The sequence below is a fragment of the Odocoileus virginianus genome, chromosome 10 (genome assembly GCF_023699985.2).
Source record: "Odocoileus virginianus isolate 20LAN1187 ecotype Illinois chromosome 10, Ovbor_1.2, whole genome shotgun sequence".
Classification (NCBI taxonomy): Eukaryota; Metazoa; Chordata; class Mammalia; order Artiodactyla; family Cervidae; genus Odocoileus; species Odocoileus virginianus.
The window spans coordinates 72,484,229-72,510,073 of NC_069683.1; the positions used below are offsets into that span (position 1 = coordinate 72,484,229).

General features: G+C 33.6%; 1 protein-coding gene and 1 non-coding gene across 7 annotated transcripts in view; one reads left to right on the forward strand and one right to left on the reverse strand.

Annotated features, from left to right (window-relative positions):
- GRIA4 (glutamate ionotropic receptor AMPA type subunit 4) overlaps positions 1-25,845 on the forward strand; it is a 639,355-nt gene that overhangs the window by 576,726 nt on the left and 36,784 nt on the right. For 5 of the 6 annotated variants that reach the window (XM_070473691.1, XM_070473688.1, XM_070473690.1 and 2 more), the window contains exons 12-14: positions 6,708-7,078; positions 9,016-9,214; positions 14,995-15,242. In XM_070473691.1, the coding sequence (XP_070329792.1) occupies positions 6,708-7,078; positions 9,016-9,214; positions 14,995-15,242 (818 nt within the window). Of the gene's footprint in view, positions 1-6,707; positions 7,079-9,015; positions 9,215-14,994; positions 15,243-25,547; positions 25,588-25,845 lie in introns of those variants that run through there. The other variant, XM_070473692.1, reaches the window with a different exon arrangement.
- Positions 629-700, reverse strand: TRNAC-ACA (transfer RNA cysteine (anticodon ACA)). The gene has a single exon. It is a non-coding gene; the product is annotated as a tRNA-Cys (tRNA).

A 25,845-nucleotide genomic window follows, 5' to 3' on the forward strand; every position in this document is an offset into this window, starting at 1 on the left:
CTTGATAACTTCAAAAAGATAAAAATTCAGAATATGATATTCTATTTTAAAAAAACACTAACTTCAGTATCTATGATGATTATTCTCTTAAGCTTGATGCTGCTATACCAGAGACATGTCTTGAGAGCTACAGAACAGCTCCATTACTTATCTGTTACTTGATAATTGTAGGGGCAGATTTCCTTTAACAGCATAAAGTTGAGCCCTATTTTAGCTAATTATCTATATTTCTATTGGTTGTATTTACAAATAAACATGTTTTAAACTATTAAGGAAGCAATCAGCAAACTCGCTAGCGTATATTCAAGACTCACCAATAATGTGAAATTCTTACAACTCTGCTGAACACAATAAATTTAAACTTATATGCAATGACATCATTTTTTCCAACATAGTAAACACAAAAGTGATAATTTATTCCATAGCAGGCCTCACGTGAAAGCATGTCAGGCCCTTCGCTTTGAGTTCACCAGATTTTTAGTGTATATATTCAAAGTGAAAGTGAAGTCACTCAGTCGTGTCCAACTCTTTGTGACCCCATGAACTGTAGCCTACCACGCTCATCCATCCATGGGATTTTCCAGGCAAGAGTACTGGAGTGGGTTGCCATTTCCTTTCCCAGAGGATCTTCCCAACCCAGGGATCGAACCTGGGTCTCCCGCATTGTAGGCAGACGCTTTACCATCTGAGCCACCAGGGAAGTCATACATATTCAAAGTCAAGGGCAAATTCAGTGTAGACATTCCTGCCTGAACTAGAACAAGATTGGTTTCTTCAGCTAACATTGCAGTGTTAAAATCAAGCCAGCATTTATCAAATGCCAGTGACGGTATATTTCCAAAGTCCAGAAATCAAACCTAGAGTCCACAGTGAGTTCTGTTCATCAAGTAACCACTAAAAGTCATATACACTTGAACTGTATCCTGAAATTTCCTATAAGCCAATTTACATTTCACAAATTTCATGTTCAAAACACATTCTGTTTGATTAATTCTTCAAGACTCCCTTTACAAATTAAGAATTACACAAAAGTAATCCTTCCCCAGGAAAGAGTAAAAGTAGAACAAGTTAGAACATTGGGCTTCCCAGGTAGCTCAGTGACAATCTGCCCACAATGTGGAACACTGGGGTTTTACCCCTGGGTCGGGAAGATCCCCTGGAGAAGGGCAAGGCAACCCACTCCAGTTACAACATAACTGATGTATACAGAGCAGCTCACTTTTGAGCCAGAACTGCAGTTCAAGACTTTTGTGTTTCTACATCCTGCTTTCAGACCATGAAACAATGAACATTCTCTGCACAGAACAGCTATAGCAGTAAGAGGAAATTATTTGGCATTAAAAAGCAATTAGTTAGCTTTATATTCATTTGAAAGAACTGCTGACTAGTTAGGTGCCCTAAATGAGGAAAACAAAATTTTCAGGCTTAAAAATTCAAAAAGTATTTTACCACTGGGCTCATCATCAGTTTGATATTGAGCTTTAATTCTCAAAGAAAAAGAATTCTTAAAGCATGTGTTTGTTGGTAATACATTAAACTTTAAAATTTTAAATGTGAACCCTAACCTAGTGCCTAGAACTACACTGATTCACTCCCTTCAGAAAGCACTACTGAGTCAGTCCAGTTCAGTCGACTCTTTGCGACCCCATGAACCACAGCACACCAGGACTCCCTGTCCATCACCAACTTCCGGAGTCTACCCAAACTCATGTCCATTGAGCCAGTGATGCCATCCAACCATCTCATCCTCTGTTGTCCCCTTCTCCTCCTGCCCTCAATCTTTCCCAGCATCAGGGTCTTTTCAAATGAGTCAGCTCTCTGCATCAGGTGGCCAAAGTATTGCAGTTTCAGCTTCAACATCAGTCCTTCCAGTGAACACCCAGGACTGATCTTTAAGATGGACTGGTTGGACCTCCTTGCAGTCCAAGGGACTCTCAAGAGTCTTCTCCAATACCACAGTTCAAAAGCATCAATTCTTCTGCACTCAGCTTTCTTCATAGTACACCTCTTAGACATCCATACATGACTACTGGAAAAACCATAGCCTTGACTAGATGAACCTTTATTGGCAAAGTAATGTCTCTACTTTTTAATATGCTGTCTAGGTTTATCATCACTTTCCTTCCAAGGAGCAAGTGTCTTTTCATTCCATGGCTGCAATCACCATCTGCAGTGATTTTGGAGCACAGAAAAATAAAGTCAGCCTCATTTCCACTGGTTCCCCATTTATTTCCCATGAAGTGATGGGACCAGATGCCATGATCTTAGTTTTCTGAATGTTGAACTTTAAGCCAACTTTTTTACTCTCCTCTTTCACTTTCATCAAGAGGTTATTTAGTTCTTCTTCACTTTCTGCCATAAGGATGGTGTCATCTGCATATCTGAGGTTATTGATATTTCTCCCAGAAATCTTGATTTCAGCTTGTGCTTCCTCCAGCCCAGCCTTTCTCATGATGTACTCTGAATATAAGTTAAATAAGCAGGGTGACAGTATACAGACTTGATGTACTCCTTTTCTTATTTGGAACCAGTCTGTTGTCCCATGTCCACTTCTAACTGTTGCTTCCTGACTTGCATACAGGTTTCTCAAGAGTGCAGGTCAGGTGGTCTGGTATTCCCATCTCTTTCAGAATTTTCCAGAGTTTATTGTGATCCACACAGTCAAAGGCTTTGGCATAGTCGATAAAGCAAAAATAGATGTTTTTCTGGAACTCTCTTGCTTTTTCAATGATCCAGCAGATGTTGTCAATTTGATCTCTCTTTCCTCTGCCTATTCTAAAACCAGCTTGAACAACTGGAAGTTCACATATTGGTGAAGCCTGGCTTGGAGAATTTTGAGCATTACTTTGCTAGTTACACTAATGAGTATTTCATCTCAAAAGTGTATCATTGAATTCAGTTAATTTCGGACCAGATGACTAATCAGAGTTATTTTCTACATTTGTTGCACATCTCTCCTCTGGAGTCCTTACCAAGTTGGTAACCCAGGCTCACTCTTGTGCGAGTGTTCTGATGACATTTTATTGGGAGAATATTGTTTAAATAGTGAAAACAAGTGATATGAAGGGAGTAGTATAATTAAAAGCAACAAAATTGTATCACTAGTACATGTGTCACATGGCACAAAAAAGTCACAAAGTCAGGCTGTTCTCAGAGAGAAAAGGTAATGTAATGGTTATTACTTTTTATTGATTCCTCAGCCAGCTTGCAAGGATTTAAATAATCTGATTTTTGCCACTTGAGTTGTCCAATTTTTTCCCAAAAGGAATCTTTGTTCACATCTCATATACTTTCCACAGATTTTATATTTTCCATTCTCATGTCTGCAAAGTCTTTACTTGCCCCTCAACTACATTTTTTTCCCTTTCTTACTGCTAATGCACACATGAATTCTCAGTTTACAGGCCCTAAGTAAAACTCTGTGTATATTCTTCTACTCAACAAAGTCATCAAGATGATTAACTTTGAGTTCATTATTTTTTTTTTTTACTTTATTTTTTGCAAACCTTGTTACTGTAATTGTTAGGAATAGATTATCTGCCAGACATTTAGATGTGACCTCAGCACACCACCAGGTGGTTACCCCAAAGTTCAAAACCGCCCTTACACTTTCAGATTCTTTCTGCCTGTCACTACTGCACACTGCAACAAATTCCTAACAGGATCTTCTGTGGTATACTGCACCAGGGCCTCTTCCTGTGCCCTGTTGTGCTTCTGTGTGTATATTTTAACCAAAGAGATTTTTCTAGAGCAAATCCCATGTCCTCCCAAGACTAGAATTACTTGTGATATGTGTTAAAATGCTGGTTCATCAGCCTCACTCCAGAAGTCATTGAGAATCCAAATATTATGAAGCTCTTGCAGGAGACATTTCTCACAATTTGGGGAATCACTGAGAACTAATGGAACATGGCAAATGCAACATCTGCAAAGATAGCAGAGAAAACTCAGATGTATCTTCTGTTTCACGACCTCTTTCAGAACTTCGAGTGTGTTCTTACTGAGCATTGTCGTCACCACTGTTATCTAATGTTTGCATTCCATTGCACCTAGTTTTATGTGCTGGAGACTCCTTTATTTCTCTTCATGCTTCTCTACCTTTAAGGAGTTTACTCTCATTAATGGCCACTTGTATAAGTAAAAAATTTCAGAAGATACTACACAGAACAGTGTAGTATTCGAAAGGTGGTATTTCACATCAGTTAAAGGAAGCATTATCCATTTATCCCTACTGGTAAAGCAGGACAATTTTGTAATACATTATCATGTAATATGCTAGATAAATTATAGGGGGATTACAGGTACTAGAATAAAGTGTATATTGAGGTTGATCACATGCTATGAGAGGGATTTTTCTAAGCATGAAACTAAAGCCTGAAAATAAAAAAATATAATTTTATATGGCTACAACAAAATTTTAAAACATGTATACTAAAATAAAGTATCACAAATCAAGTAACATAAACAAAACAATTGAGGACTAGGAAGAATATTTAAAATATCTATATGGAAAATAATATTTTAACATATTTAAAACACATAAATTAGTGAGCGAAAACAGAATAGCCCATATGGAAGTGGGGAAGATTATGACAAGTAATATATAAAAGGAGTAAAATTGTCTGTTTTTTACAAAAATTTTAAAAATTCAAATCAGTACAATGAGATTAGCAAATTGGTGAAGATAAATGAGAATAAATGAAAAAAATCCCCTGGAAATGCACAGGGACTATCCAGGGTTCAAAGCTGAAGGTGCTTTCACACAGTGCTGATGACAATACAAATTTGCATGATCTTTAGTGAGAAAAATTGTGCAAAATATGTAATAAGCATTAAATAACAAAGTTATATGTGAGGATTTGTCTTCAAAGTTGTTTATATCACCATTGTTATAAACTGCGTAAAACTGGAAAAAATACAGATATCCCCCCAAAATAAATTGAATGAATAAATTTTGATATGTTAGCATGATAAAAGATTTGCAATCATTAAAACTTATTTTTACTATATATGTTGAAATAATGTTGAAATACCTCATCATATTCTCTTGAGAAAAGGAGTTATAAAATATGGTGCTCTATATTACCCAATTTTAAAACAAGAAAAATAATATTCATGAAATAATTTATGATAGGGCATATTTAAAAAATAAGAGTAATGAAGGAAATGAAGATAACTTTTCATAATTTTCTCTTTCTGTTTTTATATTCTATATCTACTTCATGTATCACTGTATAATAAAAATTATACAAATAATAGTAACTATGGGGAAGTAATAATCTCTCAAAAATGATTCTGACTTTTGTATTACATATAGGCATTTTTGATGTGAACTAAATTTATTCCCACTTGAAAGCATATGCAGTTACTTTTCAGACACTGAGTGGAAAGCATGACAACAAGAGCACATTTCCCATTCTAACCCTCCAGTTGACTTTGCACCAAGCTGCTGGCCATCATAACAATCCAGGGGCCTGAAGATACATAAAGTGAATATAAAACTGGCAGCCACTCTGTAAGAACATATATGTCTGTGTTTCAGATTCCATTTTAATACCAAATATTTTCCTTCTAAAATAAATTATCAAAAAAACTTTTCTCATTTGTAGATCATGTAACAATTTACAGTTTTTTCACCATACTTCATTTCATTTGATTTTAGAGATGGCATGATTTAACAGAAATACAATCTCAAATTGCAGAGCTGCTATGATGTGTAAAACTAATTCAAGTTTCAGTCTCAACCATCTGTAAAATAATGATAAGTGTAATATTGTTTATGTTTAAGATGGCTAAGTGAGAAGCCATTCAAAACAGTTAAATCCACATAGACATAAAATCCCTCAGTAACTGTTCAGTAAATGTTTTATTGTTTTATTAAGATTTGTTTAATAATCACAATAACGTAATGAGGTAAACAAGAAAGAAAATGTCTTAATTTTGAAGATATGGAAATAGATTCAGAAAAGTTACTCAGAATCAAAACATAAAAATGGAAGCTGGTATCTTATTAATAAAATTTATAAGAATTGACTGTGCTATTTCCAAAATCTTTTTTAGAAATTGAAAGTAGAAATCGAAGTATGTAAATAGGAAGAAGTAAATGCCAATTTCCAGATTTTTGTCTGTATTCTGAGTTGAAAAATGCTATCAAACAACAGGTTTCTTCTATTTTACAAACACAAGCTTCATGCTAGGTTTTCTCATAACTGGAAAAGACTAAAAAAGAAAAGGCTATTTGAAATTTGAAATTCATAATTTTAAGAAATGGCCAAGTAATGAATTAGTGACCACATTCCAAATAAAATAGAAAAGACTGCAAAATATCAGTAATTCTGGCCAAGAAATTCAGAAATTCAGCCATATGGGAAAATTTTCAAGTGTCCTCCTCTGCACTGTCAGACCCTTAAAGACTAATGCAGTTATTTGAGTTTAAGCTATTTTTGCTATGCCTACTCCTTCTCTTTTTCTCTCCCTCTTATCTAATTACTAGCACAAATAAAAATATATTTGCAATTAAAGTGACATAATATCTTATAAAAAAAATCTACTGTTCATCTTTGTCACTGGCCTTATTTATTGTAGGTATTCCCCAAAAAATGTAGAATAAATACTAACAGGTTAAAATCTGAGTGAATCAATCCGGTACTAAATGGTTCATGAAATCTATTAACCTACATTTTTTTCATGTGTCTTTTCTTTTATAGAAAGCAGAGATTGCTATTGCTCCTCTGACAATCACTTTGGTCCGAGAGGAGGTCATTGACTTCTCTAAGCCCTTCATGAGTTTGGGCATATCTATTATGATCAAAAAGCCTCAGAAATCTAAACCAGGAGTGTTTTCCTTCTTGGATCCTCTGGCCTATGAGATTTGGATGTGCATAGTCTTTGCCTACATTGGTGTCAGCGTGGTCTTGTTCCTGGTTAGTAGGTTTAGTCCTTACGAGTGGCACACAGAAGAGCCGGAAGACGGGAAGGAAGGGCCCAGTGACCAGCCTCCCAACGAGTTTGGCATCTTTAACAGCCTCTGGTTTTCCCTGGGTGCTTTTATGCAGCAAGGATGTGACATTTCACCCAGGTTAGTTTCAAAGCACTTAAGTACTTCACCAACTCCCTAGCAACTCTAAATATTGTGCATAACACCTCTCTACCTGTTATTTTTCTAGAGGCAGAGCATTGCCTAAAACAGAGAAAGACGTTGTCCTCCCCAAATTAATCTAAGTACACTCATAACCAATTTTTCCAGATTAGCACAAAGTATGGATACATCATAAAGGTTAATTTCCCAATGGAAAAGGAACATACGTAACCCATCAGAACTCTCAAAAATCATTTAGTATTAATATTTCCTATGGTGACTTGACAGGTGGAAACTAAATCTAAATTCTTAAGAAAGGAAATTTATTTTCATGTTATTTCCTTTACAAAATCAAATGTTTTTGTCATTGTTGTTCATTTTTGAGAATTAATTTTGAACTCAACTTAAATCCTGTGTAGCTTAATGGAAATTTCTGCCATGAAATCACCTAAAACCTAAGTCAATATAGTAGGTTCCAGATATACTTTTTTCTAAACAATCATAAACAGGCTAAGCAGTACACAAAGTCAGAAATGTAAATACTATATATGCTTTATCTATGGAGTCACAGCTCATGTCAGTTAAGACGTAGTTTAGTTAAGTTTGCCAAAAATGCAGCCAAACTACTGCTACAAGAAAAATACCAAATTTCTCTGAGAAAAGTAGGCGAAGGCAAGAGAAGCTAAGAATTACACTTAAATAGTGACATATTATCATCATATATATGTGTATCATCTCAAGAAATATAATGCTTTCTTAAAAAGAGACATTTTAGCTACAATGCACTTTGTATTCCTTATGACCCCGGAACACTATAAATGTGCATAAATTCCAATAACATAGGAATTTGAATAAATAATTCTCAATTAATGAACAGAAATCAAAACAAATCAAGAAATAATTTTATGGTTTTTAAAATCAGGATTAAGTAAATGCTAAGTTAAAATCAATAGGTGCCACTTCTATAGTAACATTAAGAAGGGAGCATTTTAGGCTAGAAATGCCATGGAAAATATTAAGAAAATATTTAAAATAAATTGTCACAGGAATTTTAGATGGTCCAATGGTCCTATGGGGTGAAATCAATCATGACTATGTTCTGAATTTTTTATATATTTCATTCTCACTTTTCCTCTGCTCACTCACACATCCTTGATAGCCAGAGAAAGGGTGAGAGGAAACATTTTTTGATCTCCAGCATCAGTTTTCAGTGCTGTCATACTGCACATTGACCAATCACATGCTTTGGTCTCATGTGGGCAGTGGCAAAGAGAACATTTTTATACCAGTGTGGAAAGCACTTTAAGACACAGCTCATTGTCCACTCAGATAAGAAATAGAATATTCCTATCCAACAAACAAACAAAATGTTCTCAACTATGGTTCCTTGGAGACCAATCCTAGATATTTTTCTGATCAAGCCCCACCTTGGCATACTTCCCATCTATCCCTGCATACCTCTGACTGAAGGTAAAAACAAGTTCTCTCACAAAAGCATCTACCACCTTGTATCAAATCTAAGAGTTTACCCATTGTTAAGATGTATTGTTATTTCATAACAGTGCTTCCAATCAAACTGTGATACTGTGGTTTATCTCATCACACATAGGCTGCATCCTAATTCAGAGATACTAAAGTGTAAGAGGGGAGTCAATGAATTTAAGCAAGTGTTCTTCCTCTGAATCTGAAGGAAAGGCATTTGGTTCCACATTTCTGCCAAGTAAACAATTAAAAGGAAAAGTATTTTTAAACTGCATTTATACATTCAGTATAGCATGAAAGATATCAAATGATACAGAAATACTAGAATCATTCTTGAGTAGACCATTTAGAACACAAAATGACACTTGCAATTATTTTTAAACATACACAATGGTATGTCTTTTCTTTATGTTGATTATAGAAAGGAAAATGTACATTATCTTATCCATGTTTAGATCCCTCTCAGGACGAATTGTTGGAGGTGTTTGGTGGTTCTTTACACTCATCATTATATCATCTTATACTGCAAATCTTGCCGCTTTCCTGACGGTTGAGAGAATGGTCTCCCCTATAGAAAGTGCAGAAGATTTGGCCAAACAAACAGAAATTGCCTACGGAACACTGGATTCAGGGTCAACAAAAGAATTCTTCAGAGTAAGTTGAGGGGAAAACTAAAAAGCAAATGTTCATAACTTTGAAATTTAAGCAATTTTGCAAATAATTATACTATGGGCTCTAGCTACTATAGGCTTTGCAAGCACAATGGTAACTGCTATATTTAAACATAGCTATGCTGTATATTTCTACTTGGATTTTAGTCATTTTAAGTTACAAAACCTATTGATTTACTCACATTGCAAGAGGGACCCTCACTAAGGAAGAGTAACAGTAAAAGGGTAAACAAAGCAACTTCATTTAATCCCAAAGATTCCAAAGTTGATAATGCCATGATGATACTTCATCTGGTAAGATCTGGATTTGTCTATGCTTTGGGACTTAGAGCATAAAAATGAAAACAGGGCACAAAAAAAATAAAATACAATTACCTTACTGTGTTTGAGTCTCAAAGCCTTAATAGCATGCTATAGTGTTTATATGAGGTTTATTGTTCCATAATGTATTCTGTAACAATGGATTTCAAAGCAATATATTTGCTTTCTCACTAGATAAAGAGAACAATAACTACTAAGTTCTAGCACCCTTGTAAAGCGTTGTGTGGTATTTCATTTGAGGTGACTTCTCTGCTTTTGCAAATAAAATTGTTCAAACTGATATAATTGCATTTCACATATGGATATTATTCCTTTGGCTTGCCATCAGGATGGCAAGTATTTTGGATGTTTTTGGTTTTCAGCTCTAAGTGCCACTCAGGATGAATTTTTTGATCAGAGAATCTCTTTTACTCTGGTTTTACTTAAATTTCATAAAATCTGATCAGAGAGAAAGGTTCATTTTGTGACTTCAGAACCAAAAAACTAAAAAGTAATAAGGGTAACATTTTCACAGATATTTAGCTAGGTAATAATTGCATCTTATATTAGTATTAAACATCAATTGCTTAGAGACTAGATATTTAACAATTTAGAAGGCAAGATATATTTCACTATTTCCTAAACTATTGTGTAAAACTAATGATAGCCCCCTAAAGCAAATTCACTCTTATATATAGTACTTAGGAAATTATACTTTCATTTTAAATGTATACATTTTTTCTTTTCTCATTCAGGTTGCAAGTTAAAAACAACAGAAGATGTTACTCCTTAAGCCAGGCTTAATTTTCAAGCACTTGAATTTCAATAAGATATTTCTCTTTTTAAAAAAAAATAATTATAGTATTCTTATATACTATAAATGCTGATGTAACACTAAATCACTGATATAACACAGCAGATCATTCAAAAACTGTCAAACCCGTCACTGCACATTGTGTTTTTAAAAAAGAAAAAGACAGTGAACATATTTGTCAACAATTTGGAACTTGACAAATAGATATAAAATTTTAAGTTAATTATAAAGTATTTGTACATTTTTCTAAAACTGTAAATAATAGTCATGAAAATCTATTTTATTAACAATATTCTATGAATAAACTTAATTAGTCAAACTTTTTTAACTTACTAAGTTCATTCCAGTCTCTCAAGCTTAATATAATAGCATACTGCTCTAATACACTTGAGCATAACTTCAAAACCTTGCTAGAAATCTAAAAGATGAAAGTGTTAGTCACTCAGTTGTCTCCAGCTCTACAAGCCCAAGGACTATAGCCTTCCAGGCTCCTCTGTCCATGGGATTTCCCAGGCAAAAATACTGGAGTGGATTGTCATTAAAGTTTCACCCGAAAGAAAGTAGGTAAAATGTAGTGATTTGCCTAAAAATCAGTGTGTATATGCAATAAGATAGTATACAAATTTGTGCTATTCATTGCATTTTACTGAAAAAGGATGGCTGATTTTCATGTAAATAAAGCAAATGTTTATAGGTTCATCATTCTGCTTTGAGTGAAAAAAGAGAAAAGAAACATCATAGTGATTTTCTGAAAATATTTCAAAGCTAACTCTCTGTAAATCTCATTGTCATCAAGTACATTGAAAATATTATTTCTAATCTTTATAGAATTTTTAAAAACCGCTCAAATTTAAAAAACTAATGAGGTAGATAAGAGAATATATTGATTAAAAATATAGGAATAAAGAAAGCTGCTTCCTAGACACAGAGTCTTCCATTTAAGTTGTGCAGTCACCATGCCCTATCTCCTTTCTGTCCTACCCAATTCCAATTTTAAAATTGAAAGAGTTTTATAAGTATAGGTATTTATGCTGTAGAAAAGTTGAACCCACATGGGACAAGACAATCATCTTCCCTGGAAGCACACTTCCAGGAGTGCATTAGTTTCAGTTCTTTGATAAAAACCTCATTCATTTCCTACCCTGTGTTCTCCCTCTTCTCTCATACGTGATAACCTGGTTTAAATAAACTATTTGTCTGATAGATTGAGGAAACAAACCTTGAAAGGTACTTTTGTCCCTATCAAAATGTTTTCTTATAGGAACACAGTAATGATACATCTATCAGCTTCACTAAATTGCCTCAGGCAGTTATCTGTACTGGGAACTTCAAAAAATGTTGCCATTATTGTTCTGGAAAAAGATTTAAGCCATGGGGAAAATAACGTCTGAATTCAACAACTGCCTTGGTCTTGCCCCATTAAGAAACTTGATAAGTCTCTTGCTCTGTGCTCATTGTTAAGCATATACATAGAGGCATTTAAAGAAATTTTGTGTTTGTCACTTAATGACTGGCTTTTGTTAAGGCACTTTTACATTATACCTGATTTGAACACACTGATCTTCATTTCAGTGCGATTTTATCCTGTGCCTATTTGTCATCAGTGAAATTATGAATGCATAAATGAGGCAGATTAGTATCTCAGTTGTTATAATATGATCATTGTGCATTGATGAGCTCTTACTGGAACTTCAGTCTTCTGCATAAGCTACTAAAAGCAGAAAATAATTCACATGATAACAATGTATGACATTTTTATATTTATATTAAAAGCAGAAATGGCAAAATACTTAATTTTGAGAAATTAAAAAGAAAGCACATTTTTAAATCTCCAAGAATTATTTTAAATAATAAAATAGTGTTCTAAATTAAATAGCTTCCCATATATAGTGTTTCATAATAAAGATGAAGCTGAACTTAATTTTATAATTTTAAAAAATAGTGACATATTACCTTTGCTTATTACCTTGAGCATATTCACTCCCCAAACCTGATCTTTATAGCTGAAGATGAAGATATTAAAAGTGCTATTATCTTTACATTTATGAACTTGCTGGGTCGGCAGAAATTTCCCCAGTTTAGCCTGTCTTATCAAATTTATAACAATTACCTTGCCCTCCTTCATTAACAACACCCTCTTACAGTGACAGGTAAGGCACAGCAATATTATTTCCAGTGCTACTTCTTGAATCTCCCACCTCACCTTCTCCACCATGTGAATTTGATTTTTTCTAAACCATGCCCCTTTTAAATCAGAATCAGAATTTTTAAACATTAATAGAGTACACATTTACACATCATGTAAATCTTTTTTCTAAAGAGTTTCTTTCATCATTCCTAATTTATATTATACTGATACGTAAGAACTGTTAAGCATAATTACACTAAAGATTCCTCTTTCTTCAGGATTTTAAAGGAGTTAGTTTCTTTTGCATTTATGGTATATGTAATTCAATATGATTTAAACAAATACAGCAGTAATTTCCCTCACATTAATATTATGGAAATGGACTACAATAAAATATCAATAACAAAAGTATTTTATTCCTTTACAAAAATCACTTGCTTTAATGTTCTGTTGCATTTATATTGTAAAATTACTTGCATAATTATCAAGCCCTAAAATTTTTCTTTTTTTCTATTTTGCTATGTTAGTTTTGTTTACTTGTTTCTTGTTCCTGTAACAAGATACTGAATAATAAGAAAGTTGGCAAGTAACAAGCATGATTCTTGTATTCTTAAATTTTTTAAAAGAAATTTTAATCAAAATAATACTCAGATTTTATTTCTTCTGGTTTCAATTTAGTATATATAGTGAAGCAAATATATATATATTTATTACTATATGGTTAATAGATGTTTACCAGCAATTCTCTAAATTGGAATAACCAGAATAGATGTTTAAAGACAATCAGTATTAAGTGATCCAGGGAGTTTATAATTTTCAGAGATTGGAACTCACTGTAAAATGGAATAGTTCATTCTCTGGAAGAGAACTTCATTATTAGAGATGAAACGAATGAGGCCCGGCAATATGGCCTCCCTAGTGGATCTCATTAATTCAGATAGTCTTCTGCCCTGGAACCACATAGAATCTTTGCAACTGAAATATAGTTGGCATAGAATGTTCCTAATATGAGGATTTCTGTAGCGAGAAGTAACCTGTAATTACCTGAACACACATACACAAACATATCAGATTTTCTGTATCATGAAATATTTTTAAGTGTTAATAACATAAAAACATTTTAGATAACTATTTCTTCAAATAAATAATTTCTATTTCCTGAAACTTTTCAGGATATCTATTTCCCATCTGATATTTATCACTATTTGAATATATATTAACATAAAATATCTGGAGTTTGGTTTTTTAGGTATGCAAATATCTTCTGTGGCTTATTTTATGTTTATTGATTGCTAAATTTCTGTCTTATGAAGCCAAAATTTTGAACACCACTTTTAATCAATTGTCTGAGTAATTTGCTTTTGCCCAAAACATGTATTCTTAAGTTTGCTATTTGGGTTGCTTGTTGATTATTGAATATCTGCTTCCTGTTGGATTCTATCTTCTGATAACCAAACAAAGTTGGCTTAAATAAGTATACATGATACTCAGAATTTGACCTCATGCATAGAGTCAAGTTTGGTGGAAATCTCCATTACTTTTAGTTTTTTGTTTTCTTTTTTTTTTTTTTTACTTTTAGTTTTGACCCAGGTGCAAAATTCCTCCACTTTGCTATTGAACAAAAATAACTGCACCAGATAAAAGTCTATGTGTATCATTGTATTAACAAACACCAAACAGGATTCAGGCTTTTCTACTTTGTTAAACACATCCTTAGGGACATTTGCATTCATTTGGATATATTTTCACATAAAAAAAAAAAAAGAATGTGTGGATAAAAAAATTAATATGAATGCAGATACCCACAAAAGGAATTGAATAAATTAAGTACAAAAAGCAGTGTAGATCGAGCCAATAAATAAAAAAATTAAAGTTTCTTTACTGAAGTCAAGGGATTAGAAAAACTAACTTCTCAAAAATAGAAAGTGGAAAAACAGGAATCACTTCTCTTTAAGTTTAATGTATGTTCTATTTGGAGATTTTGTTAGAAAAGGTCTAAAAATGCTTTGGTGGACCTAAAATTTGATTCTTGTTTTATAGATATTTAGTTTACAAACTAAGGCAGATTTCTCCTCCTCCTTTGGTGTTCATCTACTGACTTGATAGGGACTGCATATTTTGTATGTATCTTTTTAGAATGGTTCTCATTAAAACTTGGAGACATGGAAAAATATAAAAATAAAACAATATAACAATTCTCCTTGTTTGCTATAATTCAGTACAACTCTCTCTATGGATGTCTATATTTTATAAAAATAATAAGTTCTTTAAGAAGTTAACTAGGGTAATTATGACATGAGGTACCTATTTCATCAAACTCACTTTTAAATATCTTTCATTTCAGTGATTTTCTTAAACAATGGTAAAAGGCATTTTTCTAATTGAAAAAAAAAAATAGTGTTATTATGACCAATTGGAATTAGGGGGTATTGTCAAAGGCTTTATCCTGATTCCAGTTCAGTCAATATTAACATCTTGTTCCCTTCTTTCCTGTATTTAATTTTATTTTAATTTCCTCCAGAGATCAAAAATAGCAGTGTATGAAAAGATGTGGACCTACATGCGATCAGCAGAGCCATCAGTGTTCACTAGGACTACAGCTGAGGGAGTAGCTCGTGTGCGAAAATCCAAGGGCAAATTTGCCTTTCTCCTGGAGTCCACTATGAATGAATACATTGAGCAGCGAAAGCCATGTGATACAATGAAAGTTGGAGGAAATCTGGATTCAAAAGGCTATGGAGTAGCAACGCCCAAGGGCTCTTCATTAAGGTGGGTGGAATAGTATAACAATATAACATGTGTTGTTATAGTATTCCACCTTCCCTGATGTCCCTGAGAGAATTATTTTGTTTTGTGTGTGAACATGGTATGTTTGTTTGTTTTTCTTTCTTCCATTTCATATTTTTTGGTCAACAATCAGGTAATTTTTTAATTTTAGAATAATTAATCATGATCAGCATATATCTTTTAAGGCCATATAAAAACCAAACTGGTTGAACACTAGCTGCTTCCAGTGGGCCTAAAACATGGGTAGCATATGCTTCTATATCTCATCAACTTTTTTTGGTCACTGAAATCTACATTCTCATTGTGTCAGTAATAATTCTACATTTTTCATTATTTTTTAAAATTATGCCTGCCCACTAGTTTTTATGAAGAAATCAACATCTTCTAGAAAAACACTTTTTTTTCCATTTCAATGTTTCATTTATTATGACATCATTATATTTTTAGAAAATCCTGATGTTGTACTGATGCTAACTTTGCAAATCACATTTATTTAAAAATGCAGGAGGGAAAATCGGGCTCTGATTTTATGGTGCTTACTCAAGTCACACTCTCATCTGTTGCAAAGGGAGTATGGCATAAGTAAGATCTGTAAAATTAGACCCAATAGCAATGCAAAATTGTTAACACATAGACCCCTAAAATATGACTTACAACTAAAGCATCACACATGTGGTTAACAGCCTACAAGTGTTAAAAGTGGCACTTTAATTCTTGAGGAAATGTTGGTTAAACCTGCCCTTTTTACCCTTTTGGTCCTGGACATAGAAAATCCACATGTTTATGTCCAGGAGGCAGCGTTTCCTATTTTCCTTAAGTAATAAAGGCTGCTTTTGTGTTACTGGGGCTAGAATAAAGCTGGGGTCAAAAGTGACAACTGACAAATTACTCTGGTCTCAGTGCTGTTTAGGAGAGATTCATACAAAGCACAGATTCAAGAGGAAATCAGAATCTTTGCTAAAGGAATTAACCAAGAACCTGATCTTGAGAAATGATGTTTCTGGTAAGCCTCTGAAAAATTAAGGTAATAAGACCTGCACTATTGCCTAGTTAAGAGTGAACACAATATAATCATATATGATTGGTTTCGAAAGGGGAACTGCAAAGTGCTTTGGGTGTGTGTATTGGGTGGTTGGAGGAGCTGAGACAAATATAAAAAACAAATACTAGTACTGAAAAGTTGTGTTAAACCAATATTTTGTGCTTGCAAACAACACTGTAATAATTAGAAAGTGGTTTCATGTTATGTTCAAAAGGGATGGTTTTTAAACAGAGAAAAAATGTTAGCCAGTAAAGACAAATTTGAGTGTAAACTTTGGCAATTGTGAAGTCAGGTTTATTTGAACATACTTCCCATGTGAAATTGGAGAAATGTGCAAGGGGGAAGTAAAACATAAATTATCCATGGGAATCTTCTCACTATAACAGAGGAACCTGTAGTTCTTAAATAATTCTGGGCAAAGTATAGATCAATAAATAATGTTAAATATCAAAATAAATAAATCAATTATCCATGATAAAATTCTACCCCCCAAATATTTAGCCATTCAGAATCAGGCATCAGGATATTTGGTCTTTAAAGGGTTTATTTTGTTTAATGAAATATAAAAAAGATGTAATCTCAATGAGGCCATGTGGCAAATACATCTCCATCAAAATAGTAATTACAAGAGTACAAAGTATAAATAATTTTTAAAAAACCCAAAGGGAGATAGCTATGGTGGTTGATATGTAGATCACTGTTCAGACTATTGATTACATTCACTGGATGTAGCATTTGCTCTTAGTTAATTCTCTGTGGATGTGGCTGCCTTGTCCTCTGTCTTGTGTCTACTGATAAAAGTCAAGTTGCAGGGGCTGAATTTGGCCCGCAGATACTGGTACGCCTGACTCCCATTGATAGCAACAGTGTTCCGTCTTAAATGTGCCACTTTGTCAAACCCACACTACAGGGCTTGTTTGGGGGGAAGTTGAAGGACTTCATCTGTCTAGAACTGTATAATGATCAGCTCTGGCCTCCCCCCGCTTTTCCTGTCTTTCCCTGGATCTTGTTAATGAGGCAGTTGTTAAACTCAGCTTCCCGGGTGAAGAGTTTGTTTACGTGCTTTGCTTTATACATGCCACAATTTCCTGAGCAAGCTGGCCCCTGCATGACAAAAACAGTCATTTTGCCCTGCCTTTGAGAATACTGGAAGGGTGCTGACAGCTAGCCAGCATTCACCTTACCCACACCTCTTCACTCCTTCACACTTAGCCCTACTGAGCAGGAGGCTCAGTAAGCTTAAATTCTTGTTCTTATTCAACCAGTAACCTTCTGCTCCAAAACAGGGAAACTAACGTAGAGAAGAATGTAAAGATGGACTAATAGGCAGTTTCTGTAGAAATGATAAAATGCAAAAGAATTGCAGTCCTTGGAGCAAAATCCAGAGGCTATACCTGCATCAGAGAATCTTTGAAAGCTTTCTTCCTTATTTGTTCAGTTGAGACTAAGTCTGTTTTCCTGTAAGATCTTTTTTAACCAGATTTTTGGGTTAATAGTTCTGGATACAGTGAGACTGGTCTATTTCATTGTCATTAATTATGACTTTCTTTCAAATGCTGCTGTTTTGATTTAAGAAAAGGAAAAAAATCTTCCTTCTATATAAGTATACATAGTAAAGTTGTATACTTTACTATCAAAATAGTACTTTCTTTTGTATATTATCTATATTACACTAGTTTCCATACTCTTAACTTTTCCATGCAATAAGTAAACTGATAAAGATTCCTTAGAGTGAATCATAATTTAGCTAATACAGATTTATTGGCTATTAAATGGTTTTTAAATGAGAAATACCCTTTTTAAAGATATTCATGGTATCTAGAATCTTCAAGTATCTCTAGGGAGCCTAGAGGTAGGTCATATCTTCAGAATTCTCCTGGCCTTTGTAAGAATGTGTATACTTGACCTTAAGGTTTGAAGTCAAGTTAAAGAAGTAGTCTTCTGGGAATTCCCTAGAGGTCTGGTGGTTAGGACTTGTTGCTTTCACTGCCCTGGACCAGTGTTCAGACCTTGGCCAGGGAACTAAAGTTCTGCAAGCCACACAGTGCAGCTAAAAATAAAATTTTTAAAGAAAAAAAAACAAATTTCCTGTACTTTTATTATTCAATAGTTATAATCCCTATTCAAATGTTGCCTTCTCTAAAGATATGCAGTATTTGTGTAACTGTTGCTAGCATAAGACTAATGATCTGTCACAAAAAAATAAAAAAAATGTCTTCCAAGAGAAAGCAGCCCCAAAAGAACTTCATCAGTGTTTGAAATCTGGAGGGAAAAGAGGTCCAGTTGGACTTGCTAATGCCACAGAAACCTGTGGCAGTGGGAGCTGATCCTTTGAAACCAAGCACATCACTCTCAGTTTAAAAGAAGCCAACTTAGAACCCCCACAGCAATAGCGTGGCAGAAGGGGAGGAAGTACTAAGAATGGGAATAGCAGGGCATATCTTCATTGGACCTTTTGAGTGTTTAACACAGTCACTGCCCTCATCAGACACTTGGCTCAATTCTAAATCTGTATCAGGGTAGGTATCGATCTCTGTATGCCAAATTATGTTTCTTCCACTTTGGAGTATTTTTTAGAGCAGATGTATTCATTTTAAAATTTAAATTCATCTGTGAAAAATATATTATCTGTAAACAACCACTTTCCTATGTAAAATTTGTGGGACATACTTAGTCATCAGTTCAGGAGTTCCTAGAAAGTTTAGAAAGGAGGAGTTTCTTGATATTGTTTGTGAGAATAAAGTTATCTATTTTTGGTGTTAGTAACAAGTCAATTGTTAACACTTAATGTAGACACTAGTAAAACTTAAAAGTGCAGAAATTTAAAGCTGAGTACTTATTAGTACTCAGCCTCAAGTATATATGCTTTTAATTTGTTTTATGGAAATGAATTATAGATTAGTACACATTTTTTTTTTAACCATTATGGGATTCTCATTTATAAATATTCTTCATTTTATTTGGTGTCATATTAAAAAATGCTACAGATAACTTATATATTAAAAAATGTTACAGATAACTGAAATATTTAAAAATGCTGCACAAAAACTTAGTTTCTGTGATCTCTTTATGTTTTGAAACTCAGTCTGATAGCCTAGCCTTGGGATTAGAAAATGCACTCATACAGACATCAATAGCACCTCTCAGCATACATGAACACAAACACATGCAATTCCCCTGTCTGTGATATGCTTAAGCACTTACCCTGCTTGCTGTTAGAGATGTGGCAATACCAAGTATTTCACATTCACATGGTAAAGGTATCAATGTTAAATATGTCCCAAGGGGAAATACTCCTCTTTAGCATTCATACATTCCATCCTTCTCTTGCTTGATATTGAGTACAGTAGGAAACATAAAACTTTCCACTGCCATTTAAAATTTTAGGTTTTTCAGTTAGCTCTTTTCCTACAATTAAAAGATGATTAAAATTACAACTTTCCATGCAAAGGAAAAAAATCTTGCATTTTTCTACATTTCTTTAAGATTCATCAAGCATTAACATTTTCCATTCTTCCCTCTTATTAAAAAAAATGCTAATACAATTTGCCTTCATTCACTTGCCAATTTATTCAACAAATGGTTGTTGAGTTCCAACTGAGAATTTACCAAATAGATTTCAAGTTGTTCGCTCTAGGGATGTATTGTGGCTAGCTAGGTAACATTAGACCCTTTCTAAATTCAGTATTCAGCTGTTTTTCTAAATTCAATATTCAGCTCTCCATTACATTTAGAAGCTATATTTTAGTAACTTGCCTGAGAAAAGTGAATAATATGTGGCTGTTTTATACTACCTCAAAGAAGATTAAATTTAACAAGATAAAATTGCTAAAAAAAGAAGTTCAACAGGTAAACCTTCACAAACTGATTTAACAAGAGATCTAAGACTAGATCTCCATTTTGACAGTGCAGTGAAAAGCCAGAATTCCACACTGCTGTTCTTTCATCCCACACTATTATCTTGTAAACAAATACTCTTAAGTATAAAGAATTCCCCCAAAGAATATCTATATCTTATAAAATGCAAGTTAATTCAATTTCAACACACAACTAATGTGAGTGCAGAATCTATAACCTTGAGTTACACATGCTACATATATTGAGGAAACATAAAGTTGTCTCTAAGATGAAAGTTCATTACCTGATATGTATAAATATGCTGTAGATGTGTCTCCTCTTGCTATATGTCTAATAGCTGGACAAGTTCCATATTATGTCATTCATCTTTATAGATCATCTCACTACAAGAATTGGTTTCCAGAATTGCAGTACTAGTATTCAGCTTACAAAGGGGACACAGAGAAACAAGAAAGCAAGTGAACAATGGGTGTGTTCAGCCAAGATAATATCAGTCAAGTTTGTTTGGCCTGGTTTGTTATTCATGTTTAAGAGAAGGAAGATAAAATACTTTGACAGTCATTTGAAATGAACTGGAAAATAGCAAAGACTATGGTTTAGAGTATATATTCTCTTTAAAGTAAAAATAAGAAACTGTAACCTGTTTATTTTATAAATGTTTATTTCTCCCCAAAAATCAGTCCTATAACTTTTGTTTTCAAAATGATATGACATTTTTTGAGATAGCTTTGCTACAAGCATAATATCATATGCACCTGGCAACACCTGAATAGAAAGTCACCATTCAACTCTCCAAAATACCACACCTGGCCTTAAACTTTCTCATAAATGTCATTATATTGACTCTAAGAACATTTTATAAATAATAATATACAAACAGAAGTTAAAAATACTATGAATACATTGTCTATCCTCCATTAATACCACAAATGGCTTTTTCATGATTGCTGCTGCTGCACAGTCACGTCAGTCGTGTCCGACTCTATGCGACCCCATAGACGGCAGCCCAGGAGGCTCCCCGTCCCTGGGATTCTCCAGGCAAGAACACTGGAGTGGGTGGCCATTTCCTTCTCCAATGCCGGAAAGTGAGAAGTGAGCGTGAAGTCGCTCAGTCGAATCCGACTCTTAGCGACCCCATGGACTGCAGCTTATCAGGCTTCTCCACCCATGGGATTTTCCAGGCAAGAGTACTGGAGTGGGCTGCCACTGCCTTCCCCTTTCATGATTAAAAGTAGTTTATTTTTAATGAACAGGTATCATACTTTCTGAAAACCTAAAACATTGTTAGGACTCATTCAAAGAATGAAATACACTTTCAAAAACTTTGTAAAGCCATTTTAACACGTTTCTCTACCATCACACAACTCAACAATGAAAAAAACATTGAAGGCATACAAATATTCTTAGAATTAAATTGTGCCTTGCAAGTATACTATGCCAAAATGTGCAAGAAATCTATTGCTTTAAACTCCACTGACCAAAATCATGATATCATATTGAAATAACTATGGTTTTATTTATATTGCTTTTTCTCTAAGCTTCTCTATGAAGAAAATGCACAAGTATTTTTTTACATAAATGTTAAAAATTCAATCTGCTTTCTCTAAGTGTTAAATCTTTGGGAGATTACCAAAATAAACATCAAACTGGAGTCAATCAAACAAGTATAACACAAGCAACTCACTTTCAAAGGCGATATGAGTATATGGATCCCTCCCCATTGTTGCTTTACTATGCAAGTTTATATAAAAACTGTCAAGAACTATCTGCAAGGCCACTGCTATTATAGAAGCCTAGTCATTTTATATTTGGAGCTGAGAGATATGCAAGTTCTAAACATCTTTTTGATAGAGTTACAGGCCAGAATACTATTAGTAAATAAGAGAAGATATCACCAGATCCCCAGTCACCAGTTGCCTCTCTTTTCAGGTGCTTGTAACTAGGACCTAGTTACAAGTATTATCAACAAGTCATTGCTACTGACTTTAGGATGAAAGGCAAATGCTTTTTAAAAAGCATGAGAAATAGAAAACTTAAAATTAAACCAATATCCAGAACCCTAAATCAATACCCTAACCTTCGGCTTATGTTCGAGGCTAGGCTAACCAGACGTAAATAGGACCCCAAAAAATGGACCTGATTGTCTTCCAAAGTAAATATGAAGGGCATAGACTAAAAAAAAAAGAATTACTTTCTATGAAATGATAATGATAATATAAGGCAAAGAATCAGTCTATCATTTAATTAATATTTTTAATTTGTTCACTTTTAAGACATAATGTTTGAATTTAGCTTCACGTATAACTCTAAAAATTTCTGGGCAGGCTGTTTCAAAAGTGAAATAATATTAGTAAAAATACAGCATTATAGCTTTCAAACCACTTTCATATATGCATATACATATTTACCTTCTCCTTTTAACACTCTTATGATGTCATTTTATTATAAAGGAATATATTAATTAGAGATGTTAAGTGACTTGCCCACAGTCCCACACAGCTGAGATTGGAAATGAGATCTTCTGACTCTCTCCAGTGCTCTTATGGGAAAAGAACAACAACAGCAAAAACCTATTTACTATAACTATAGTTTACTTTGAAAGGTTATTGAACAAATTCTATGATTATTCCATGTTGTAGTTTCATCAATATTGATAATTTCAAGGTTTATTGAAAATACCCATATAAGAGCTCAAGAAATTATAATGTTTAATTCATATTATAAATTAAAGAAACTCTTGCTAAGTTAACTAAATTAGACAGAGGTAGGTTTCAGGTCAACACAAAGAAAAATTTTATAACAATTAAAATTGGTTCAAATAATGGGGGAAAATTAGCTATGTTTCTCAAATAGAATGTTGTTCAAATAGAAGAGATTCTCACATCTCAGAGAGTACAGACAGTGACATCTAAATTCTCATCTCATTTTGAGAGTCTGAGATTCTGGGTCATGTCCTGAACTGTCTTTTGTAAAACAGCCAAAGAATTCTGTTATACCTCTTTGAAGCTGTGGACACTTAATAACACTAGCGGAAAATTCACTCCCAGAATTTTAATAGAAGCTCATCAGGTTTGGGGATTAAGTAATTAACTAGTTTAGTAAATAGCTGCTTTTATCATAGTCCGTCTACAATGTGAAATGGAAAAGTATTTAAGGAAAACACTTCTCTGAGAGAACCAGAGAGATGCAGTTTTTGTATAATTATACAGAGTTTTAAAATTAGATACTGACATCAAATTTTTGGCAATATGCAAATCTGACAAAATCCTTTGAATTATAAGAGTGGTAGTAAAACAGCTAAAGTGAAGCACATGCATGTAGAAGGACTTTCTTTGTTTTTTAAGAATGAAACATATTTTTCCATATCTACATATGATTTTTAAAACTGATCTATATAATATTGTATCCCATATTGTTTCAGTATGTAGTACTTGAGAGTGTTGATTTTTAATGGCACCATAACATCCCCAACAGCTTTATTACTATTTAATTTCTTTTCCATTTTTTTCCTTCATCATAAATAGCAATCAGTTAATATCTGAAGCAGGAAGACTGCACAGCCATTGTGATTGTAACCAAGCCTGGCAGTGTACCTACAGTTTTTCTTATTCATAGATTCTCAGATTATTTGGAATATAAAGGTATTTCTGTCAAAACTCTATCATATAAGTGGGCTCCATGGATGAAGTAGGTGTTTCATAATACTCTTTTTTCTATTTGTAGCGTAGATTTATGATTTCTGAATGTATCTTTTTCAGAAAAAAAAGGAAAGTATTTCTGTATATTTTCTTTAGAATTTATAGAGTATATTGGATAAAGACAGGTTTTTCAAAAGAGCCATTCTTAGAATATTCATTAAAGAGATGACATTAAAGTTTCTAAGTATGAGAAAAATGTGTGTATTTGTAGTTGGAAGAGTTTTATTGTGCCATAGAAATATTATGGAACTTTAAAGTGATTAAAGATCATAGGGTGACTCTAATGCCAAATAAGTGGTAATAGTAATAGATGTATAATACAGAATCTTCCATAGTGTTTTTTCCCTGCATATATTCATAATAGCCATTTGAGTAACAGCTACAACATCTTTCATTTTGATGTCTCTGGAATATATTGTGACAACCTGAGCTTCCAAAAGTACATCCATTTTCTCACTTGATGTTATTTTACTTGATAAAGAATTTTAATAAGTTACCCAAAGTTAAATAACAATAGCACATGATCTTGTATGGGTTCAGGCTCATTCTTGGTCTCCACTTTCCTCCATGTCTCACAGAATTTAATTAACTGTCTGGTATTTGATTTTTTATGGGAGCCAGTCACTATCTCTGAAATTATGTCAAGGGGTATCCAGGAATTGGCTCAAAGGTCAATTAATTAGACAGTGGTCTCTGAAGAGATGAAGTCATTCAAGTAAGAAAATAATATATCATGTATAACTGACTTACTTAGTCATACAGCAGAAACTCTAATTTTAAAAAAAGACCATATCAGAGACCATATAAATGAAAAGAAAAAAATTAATATCTACTATATATCAAGCATACACATATGAATATACTTTCCCCCACAACCCTTTGATGTTGGTATCTTCATCTGGACAGATGATGTTGTGGAAATTCAAGTCAAATAACTGAGAAATGACAGAACTGGAATAGAAACCCATTATTGTATAATTACCAAATCCATGCTTATCTCACTATGCTATCTTGTTTCTCTCCAAAGAAGCCAAGAATCCTAGTGATTTAGACACATTAAGAAAAAAAAAATCCCATATTTATCTTACCAAAATGATTCCCTGTTTTGAAAAATTAAATCATACAGTTTGCAATCATACTCATCTCCCAGACTTTTTCTTAATCTTCCAATCAAATGACCTATTAAGGTGTTTTTTTTTCCACTTTTACAATAATTCTAGTTCATATCAGATTTAGTGCTGCTCCAAATATGATGTTGCTTCTAGCACTATCATTTTACCCTCAAAAGACATGAACATCAGGGAAATGGGTTGAAACATCACAGCGTGCCTCTTCCTACCTGGGAAACTCTAGGTACTCTCATAGTACTCCCTACATAATTCACTCCAACTGATGAAAATTAACAAGTCAATGCTCTTCCATGAATTACTTTGCTCTAAGTCAGTATTCAATTTATTGGAGCTCAAATAAAATAGACTGACTAAAGAGCAGACAATTTTGTCCCCCTTACACAGCTAATGTTGGTTTAATCCTTAAATGGATCTTAAGTTCAATTCAGTGAATGCTCCAGTATATCAGATAGTTGGTAGTGTCTTGTGAGACATGAGAAAAGGATCAGCCAGAACTGAACTTGACTTTAATACAAGACCATGTTCTATTATTGTTTAACTTTGGGTATTTCTCCCCTAGGAGGAGGACAGAGGAGAACTAACCAGCTCCAGGACCAAGGTAAGAGGGGAGTTTTCTTTCAAAAGAATGGGTTCCATTTATTTGAAGGAAACCCCTCCCCCACCTATTTTTAATCCTCTTTTCTTTATACATTTATATTTTTTAACTTAACAGGATTAAGAAACCAGCTTGCCACCTGTGCATAATAGTTATTTGAATACCCACTTACAAATGTAATAGCAGAATAAAAAACCTTCACACGTCTTATCAGTTATATGCTAAGGTTTTTCATCATCACTAAACATCAGTGCCAGTCTTC